This window comes from Electrona antarctica (genome assembly GCF_951216825.1).
Source record: "Electrona antarctica genome assembly, chromosome: 15".
Lineage (NCBI taxonomy): Eukaryota > Metazoa > Chordata > Actinopteri > Myctophiformes > Myctophidae > Electrona > Electrona antarctica.
Window position 1 is genome coordinate 32,454,430 of NC_136796.1, and position 8,649 is coordinate 32,463,078.

Below are 8,649 nucleotides of genomic sequence, written 5' to 3' on the forward strand. Positions count from 1 at the left end.
CTGAAATGGGACTCTGAACCCTACCACACCCGGTCAAGTAATTTCCCCAAAGGTACCAAAGGTTAACTCTGAACTTGGTAAATCTGCTTTTAGCTTCTGTGGCCCAAATACATGGAATGACCTGCAAACGACATTAAAATTGAACACATTGGTACCCTTGAGGCGTTTTAAAATGGTGAGCATACAGACTCCCACAATATGTAACTGTCTGTTTATATTAGATCGTTTTGAAATTCGTCTTAGCTTTTTATTTGTAAATCTATGTAATTCACATGTATACCTTTTGTGTTTTTCTCTTCCTGATCTTCTGATGTATTGTGATGTTTTTCTATATGATATTGTAATGAGACACTGAAAATGAGTTTAATTACTCAGTGTAATTTCGAGAATAAACAAAACTTGAATGAATGAATTGCTGAACTTACAGGCAAGTTCAACTCATTGCAACCATGTCCAGACCGCTGTAATTTCTTGCAAATGTGTGGACTGGCCTACAGCAAATTGTGAAAATATCTGTGTCGCATCGTGAGTTTGTTATTGTTGTTAGACCCTTATAAATATAGCTACTTTGAAATATGTAAACAATGTAAAATGTTTGATGAAAAATGTGTGAGAGAGAGAGAAAAAACCCTACAAAAACAATCAATACCATTAAAGTCCACGGACTCTGTCCCCTGAATAATCATTTGCTCTGAACCAACACACTGAGTACAGCTGAGCTTGAAGCGACTTGACTGGCTTCAGGTGAGCTTCAGAAAGAATCAGGATGGCGGCTTACTGGGTTCTAGTGGGTCTGCTCTGTTTGTGTGGACTCTCCCTCAGTCAAGGTAATAACTTTACCGTTTGTTCTCTATTCATGCAAATATACCCCTAAAAATCTAAGTGAGTGTGTGTGTGTGTGTGTGTGTGTGTGTGTGCGTGTGTGTGTGTGTGTGTGCGTGCGTGCGTGCGTGCGTGCGCTGTTTTCCCATTTGCCCAGCATGTGGTGAGCTAAACGACCTCCTTGAGAACACAGACTTCCCAGGAACAGATATAGCACAGGTGTATTCTCCCGATGTGGAACATTGCCAGGTGATGTGCACTCAGCACCCAAGCTGCCTCTTCTTCACCTTTGTACGACCTGACTGGACCAGAGACAACCGGTAAGTTACAGGAATGTAAAAACTTATTTTATTTGATTCTGTGTAGAATGATTTTAAATACAGCTGCATTTAATTTTCACTATTTTGTTGATTGAATACTTTATTACTAGTCAGAAATGTGAACAGCAGGTAACCCAAGTCCTGTGTTTATATTGCATCAGTGTACTGTAGATTGTAGATCTGCTATTTTTGGTGTGCGACACCCATCCGGATTCCGGCGTCCGACTAAGTGTAACTTAGGCCTAAAGTGAACGTGCAATCTCTGTCAGTCTTTATCTTCAGTTGGGTGAATCTGAATGAAGTCTACATTGTTATTATTATTAAGTACTGGTTTCATAGACCAGTACCGCTTGCTGAAAGGTATGGGAAAGGTGGACCAGCTCGCTTCTTGGTCCTGGAACAATGTGCCGGCCCTTGAGTGACCGCAGGTTGACCCTCTCGGCTGACCGAAGCAACAAACCAGATGGTGATTGGATGCAAACCACTATTGATAAGCAGAGCAACGCTGCTATGGAGTTTTAAAGGGCTGTCCTGAATCATCTACCACCCAGATTTAAAAAAATGTTTAGTTTTGTGATTTTCTGCTTTCAGTTGGATCCCAACCTGGTCCTTGGGAATACATACTGTAGTAAATGTTCTCTTTCTCTTCTTGTCTTATCAGCTGTTTTAAAGCATATTGCTGTTACTAAAATCAGTTTACAGTTGGGTGCCACCGATATTGTCCCTTATCATTTGACCCATTTAGGCCTGATCTCAAAACCTTTAAAAATCCTTCTAAATCCTGAAAAAACCCTTCTACATTTTCACGATTTTTCAAAAATAGCAGACCTACAAGCTCGTAGCGCGCCACTCGGTGGCGCGATATGAGCTTGTAGATCTGCTATTTTTAAATAGCTAAATTATAACATAATGTTTAAAACACCAAAAGGGGTTCCCGCCCAAAATGGGTTAACTGTCCTTTTGCGCAGATCACGCAAACCTCAGCAAAAAGAAAAGGACAATATCGATGGCCTCCAACTGTACATTAGTGTACTGTACAAGTTGTTGCACAATATTGTAGTTCATTACTGTTTGCGATGCAGTCTCTTCTATTTACTTACCGCCCGGGTCTTAGCCTCGGAGACTTTGACATTTGATTTGCCAATGTGTTCATGCTCCAGGCATTTCTTCTGCTACCTCAAGTACACTGCCACTGGACAGCCCAATACACAGAAGCCACTGCTTGGTGTGACCTCTGGTTACTCTCTCAAACCTTGCAGTCCTAAACCTGGTATGTGGTTAGCCCCTATCTTGGTTGTGATGTGTGATAGGAAAGTATATGCAAGAATGAAAGTGTACAAGACGGTGGTGAGACCAGCTATGTTGTATCAACGTGTGGCCAGTTAAACTCACCCGTGGCTTCCCTGTGAGGTTAGGGCACAGTTAGTACTGTACGTCGGAACAAACACATGCACCAGAGTAAAAGACAGGAAGCTGAACTGGAGGTAGCAGAGACTAAAATGTTGAGGTTCTCTCTGGGAGTAACAAGGATGGATAGTATCAGGAACGAGTACATCAGAGGGACAGCGCATGTCAGATGTTATGGAGATAAAGCCAGAGAGGCCAGATTGAGATGGTTTGGACACGTACAGAGGAGGGCAGGAGGCATAGCGAGAGTAGAAGGATGTTGAAGAGGGTAGAATTATGTTGAATTGGAACTGCCAGGCAGGAGGCCTAGAGGAAGAACACAGTTGAAGATTGATGTACTAAGTGTACTTCATCATGCATGCTGAAGTAAATTCCTTAAATGCCAATGTAGAATGTGTGAAACTCCCTTCTCTCTGGTTGGGTTACTGTCTGCCAGATGCCTGTCTGTCTCGGGCGTATGAGAATATGGACTTCCCTGGGGCAGACTACCGAGGGCTGTTCACAGCGGACTATGAGCAGTGCCAGAGAGCCTGCACCCAAGACCCAGGCTGTGAGTTCTTCACATTTGTCAGTGGGCTCTTCGAAAGAGAGTATATCAGGTAAATTATATTATTATAGTGTGTGTACTGTGTAGACACACATTGCACTTCTCAAATCTTGTAGACCTACAACTTGGAAAACCTTAGTATCACTTCATCATCCACTGAGAGGTCTCCAATTATAATAATTGATAATATGTGTTTGCTTCAATGGCTTTTAGCTCTGCTAGCAGCGGGGAATCTATCCATCAAGTGTCCTTTCCCATAACCCCCCCCCCCCCCCCCCCTTTAGTTCAACTCCCACTTGTCTTGCACACAAGATATGTTAAAATTGAAAAGCTGGTAATAAAGTATTAAAAAAATGTTCTCACTGAATATTGTGGACATTCTGTTTGTAGATACAAGTGTCATCTAAAGTTCACCTGGACAGTACCCAAGCTTCCAATGGTAAACGCAAAAGATGGTGTGGTCTCAGGATTCTCCCACAAATTGCACCAAGCCAACCACAATTTGCGTATGTTGACATGCACATACACTGCATAGTGCATACACAACTCACTCACTATTGTCAACAAGTATATTGTTTGTATGTTTGTATTGTTGTATCTCTTATGTGGACATAAATAAATTATTGTGTGTGTGCGTGCGTGCGTGCGTGCGTGCGTGCGTGCGTGCGTGTTTGTGGGCATGCACTGCAGCATGTCAGACCAAGATGTTTCCAAAGACTGACATTCCAGGTCATGACCTCGACATGGGCATGCTGCTTGCAGTCTCACCTGAACACTGCCTGAGCCTGTGTTCTAGTCATCCGCTCTGCACCTTCTTCACCTACTTGACTGACACTGACAAGAGGTGAGTACAGGACTTGCCAACTGTTCCTTGAAATGCAGAATCGTACCTTATTTGGAAACTGAAAGCCGTGTCCGTTATTGAACTGATAAGCAACACACTTTGTTGCTTATTTTTGGGAATCAATCAATGACACACATCTCATAACTAAGTTCAATCAGCTCATAGATATTACAGGTTGTAACTAGTCTCTAGACTTAGCATACTGGACCTGAGTTGTCTCTAGTCTGTACTTGGACCGCTTTTTTCTGATGCATCAAATTTCTAAAAAGACAGACAACTAGAAAAAGTGCCCTTCTGGGCACAGGTCTCCACCAGGAGGATATGACTGTGAGATGTTTGGCAAAATGTTTAGGATTAATATAAACATTGTTCAAAAAATGTGTAAAGGGAGGGATATATTCCTCAGCCTAGTAAGAAAATGTGTGAAAGATTTCACGTAAATTGCATGCTGCGTTCATGATTTGAGGCTTTTGTTCAAAACGGGGCAATCTTGCAAACTGTGAAAGCTAATTATAGCCAATTAGGATGGAATATGAAATATCGGACAGATCCGACTTGAGCACATGACCATAGAGATAGTGTGTAACGATTTGTGAGATTTTTGGACAGAATGTGGAGGAGTAATATCCAAAAATGTGTTTTACAAAAGTTGGCCTCCTGGTGGCGCTATAAAAGGCAGATGCGGAAAATGCAAGTCAAAGGTTTGTCCTTGGCCTCTAGGGAGTGTGCATGCAACGTTTCACGCAGATCGGTGCAGTTTTAGGTACAAAATGTGAAAAGCTGCCTCATGGTGGCGCTATAACAGGCCGTTCTGGAAAATGTGGGGCAGAGGTTCATCGTTGGCATCCAGGGAGTGTGTGTGCAAAGTTTGGCATCGACCGGGTTAACGGTGCCGGAGATTAGCTGGTAACGGACGGACGGAAGGACGGACACACACACGGACGGACGGACGGACACACACACGGACGGAGTGCAAAACATACTCTCTCCCCATGCCTTCGGCCTGGTGGAGACAAAAAGACACAACGTCAAGGTTTAATGATCCTTTTAATCCAGACAGTCTTGCTCTTGTATTGAGAATATCCACATCTTCTTATGTTTCAGCTTCCTCCTCCTCTTTTTTCTCCTTCCTCCTCAAATTGCCTGATCCTTCTTGTCATTATGATTCCAGGTTCCATTGCTACCTGAAGAGCAATGCAAATCAAATGGTGACCTCATCTAATGAGGCAGCCGTCTCTGGAATACCAACTCACGTCTGTCAGCCTGATAACAGTATGTACTTGTCATTTGTCAAACTGCGAAAAGAAAACAACTGCTGATAAGTATAAATACTTGGTGTATCCGCAAAAATGAAAGTGTCTATATGTCCGTCCGTCCAACCATATGTCCATCCATCTGTCTGTCGGTTGGTCTGTCCATACCTAAGTCCCTATGTCCATCCGTCTGTCTGTCGGTTGGTCTGTCCATACCTAAGTCCCTATGTCCAGCCGTCTGTCTGTCGGTTGGTCTGTCCATACCTACGTCCCTATGTCCATCCGTCTGTCTGTCGGTTGGTCTGTCCATACCTACGTCCCTATGTCCATCCGTCTGTCTGTCTGTTGGTCTGTCCATACCTACGTCCCTATGTCCATCCGTCTGTCTGTCGGTTGGTCTGTCCATACCTACGTCCCTATGTCCATCCGTCTGTCTGTCGGTTGGTCTGTCCATACCTACGTCCTTATGTCCATCCCGACGTTGTGAATGCAATATCTTACGAATGAATACGTCTTGAGGGACATTTGACATAAACATCCAGTTATCCACTTGGACTCACAGATTTACTGATTAGAAGTACAGTCGGTGGTCAAAGGTCAAAGCTCTAGATTCCTGTGACCTCACAATAACATGTTTATTAAATTCCTTCAAAGTCTTCATTCACTTATGCTGGGTAGAGACGTATAGTATTGGCAGAGGTCATTTATTTTTCTTCAACTGAAAAAGGAGAGAGGCCGCACAGCTCGTAGTCACGATGCCATCAAAATCTTTATTTTTCCAACGTTTCGGCAACAAGTTGCCTTCTTCAGGGAATCTTTCTTCAAGCAACATCATTTTTTCACTGTCATGTTCCTCTCCTAGGTTGGGTGAAGGCGATGTATGAAGGTGTAGACTTCCAGGGATCTGATATGCGTTATGTGTTACTGGACGATCCAGACTCCTGCCAGAGAAACTGTACTGAAGATCACAACTGTCAGTTCTACACCTACGTCAATGAGGCCTTCTTTGACTCAAGATATTGGTATGTTACAGTATATATGGGCACACACACACACACACACACACACACACACACACACACACACACACACACACACACACACACACACACACACACACACCCTTTGTGCACTTGTGGTGGTATGCTCAAGGATGGGCAAAAATACATACAGTAGTTAAAAATACATTTAATAATAATAATGTATTGCATTTTTATAGCGCTTTTCCAAGTGCTCAAAGCGCTTTACAATAATTCATTCATTCATACATTGGGAGGTGAAGCGGCAAACAGTCGACACCAGCGTCTTCACTTCCCGCATTCACACACCAATGGTGGCGAGCTCACACCGACCAACTCATTGGAGGCATTGTAGGGTTCAGTGTCTTGCCCAAGGACACTTCGACATGTGGACAGGAGGAGCCGGGATTCGAACCGCCGACCCAGGGATCATTGGACGACCTGCTCTACCTCCTGAGCCACAGGCTAAATTGTAAAATTGTATGTTGTTTTTATACAAGATACCGCATTATATTTATTGTGATTGACACTGCAATCATAAAAGTATCCCTCGTCAGTTCAGCTGTTAATCCGTTCAAATGGATCAACGGCTTACTGCTCCTTGGGACCTTGGGGTCTCGGCCCAGTGTTTGGGAAACACACTCCCCACAGAGCAGCAGTTAGAAACACACTCCCCACAGAGCAGCAGTTAGAAACACACTCCCCACAGAGCAGCAGTTAGAAGGCAGAGGAAACACACTCCCCACAGAGCAGCAGTTAGAAGGCAGAGGAAACACACTCCCCACAGAGCAGCAGTTAGAAGGCAGAAGAAACACACTCCCCACAGAGCAGCAGTTAGAAGGCAGAGGCAAGGAAACACACTCCCCACAGAGCAGCAGTTAGAAGGCAGAGGAAAAACACTCCCCACAGAGCAGCAGTTAGAAGGCAGAGGAAACACACTCCCCACAGAGCAGCAGTTAGAAGGCAGAGGCAAGGAAACACACTCCCCACAGAGCAGCAGTTAGAAGGCAGAGGCAAGGAAACACACTCCCCACAGAGCAGCAGTTAGAAGGCAGAGGCAAGGAAACACACTCCCCACAGAGCAGCGGTTAGAAGGCAGAGGCAAGGAAGGACCTTGGGGTCTCGGCCCAGTGTTTGGGAAACACACTCCCCACAGAGCAGCGGTTAGAAGGCAGAGGCAAGGAAGGACCTTGGGGTCTCGGCCCAGTGTTTGGGAAACACACTCCCCACAGAGCAGCAGTTAGAAGGCAGAGGAAACACACTCCCCACAGAGCAGCAGTTAGAAGGCAGAGGAAACACACTCCCCACAGAGCAGCAGTTAGAAGGCAGAGGAAACACACTCCCCACAGAGCAGCAGTTAGAAGGCAGAGGAAACACACTCCCCACAGAGCAGCAGTTAGAAGGCAGAGGCAAGGAAGGACCTTGCAGTATAATGCATTGTTCAAGAGGAATTGTCAGAATGACTAAATGGGGGAGAAGAAAAAACTAACTCATTCTGCCTCGGGCTGGACAATATAGACAAAATCAAATATCACAATATTATTTATCAAATTATACCTTTATCTATATTGCAATTCTAATATAATACTATGGCAATATACAAAAATATCTAATTAAATAGCTGCTCACAATCTGTCCCATTGCCTATGTTTTAAAGTATAAAATAGGGCTTAAGTGAATTTAACAGACACGTATGCCATATCACAATATTAGATATCCCAACTCCCCAGTCTCATATCATGATATCGATATCGCCCATCCCTCTGTATGCTAACATTACATGCCCATATGCACATGGATATCAAATGGATCAAATATTATTGTCATGTGCTTATGCATGTGTTTGATGTCGTATTTCAGGCGTCGCTGCTACCTGAAGCGGGTTATTACCATGCCTGCTCCTCCCAAAGTTACCAAACTGTATAATGTTATGTCCGGATTCTCCAAGAAGAATTGTCAGACGTCTACCTGAAGAAACATCAGTCCCATTTCTGAATCAAGATTCTTTTGCCGCCACTTCTACCTGGCAGTGTATTTCTGCAGTACACAAATTTGATTTAATGCACAATTTGTGTAGGCACCATGCAAGTTGAAGTTTCACACCTGTAATAATCACACCAGGCACGAATCCTGTGATAATAAAACCTGTTTTGTACCTCTAATAGCCTAGCCAGAGCATACTGAGACAAATGACCAACTTCCTTGGTTGGTGTGGCAATAAACTGAGAAAGTAATTATGCTGGTGTAACTTTATTTAACCATTATACAATAATGGTTTATAAGTAAAACGTTTTTTGAGTGGTGTAAACCACTCCTACAACTGGCTTTGTTGTTGAGTCCACTCCTACAACTGGCTTTGTTGTGCAGAAAAAATGAGCATGGTTGCTATGTTCACCCTGTTCACCCGGGTGTGATTTCATACAACTGGCTTTGTTTG

At 43.8% G+C, this 8,649-nt stretch overlaps 1 protein-coding gene across 1 annotated transcript; it reads left to right on the top strand.

Moving 5' to 3' along the window:
- The first annotated feature begins 2,332 nt into the window (after positions 1-2,332).
- LOC306938356 (coagulation factor XI-like) lies at positions 2,333-8,395 on the top strand. The gene is made up of 7 exons (XM_079522487.1): positions 2,333-2,412; positions 2,986-3,148; positions 3,487-3,602; positions 3,787-3,940; positions 5,112-5,212; positions 6,056-6,215; positions 8,073-8,395. The coding sequence occupies exons 2-7, from the start codon at positions 3,015-3,017 to the stop codon at positions 8,182-8,184; spliced, it is 777 nt and encodes a 258-aa protein (XP_079378613.1). The 5' UTR covers positions 2,333-2,412; positions 2,986-3,014; the 3' UTR covers positions 8,185-8,395.
- The last annotated feature ends 254 nt before the right edge of the window (positions 8,396-8,649 follow it).

Coding starts and splice junctions, on each gene's coding strand:
- LOC306938356 (XM_079522487.1), top strand. CDS start 3,015: ATGGACTTCCCTGGGGCAGACTACCGAGGGCTGTTCACAGCGGACTAT. Junction 5,213..6,055: donor CGTCTGTCAGCCTGATAACA/GTATGTACTTGT, acceptor TTCCTCTCCTAG/GTTGGGTGAAGGCGATGTAT. Junction 6,216..8,072: donor TTCTTTGACTCAAGATATTG/GTATGTTACAGT, acceptor GTCGTATTTCAG/GCGTCGCTGCTACCTGAAGC.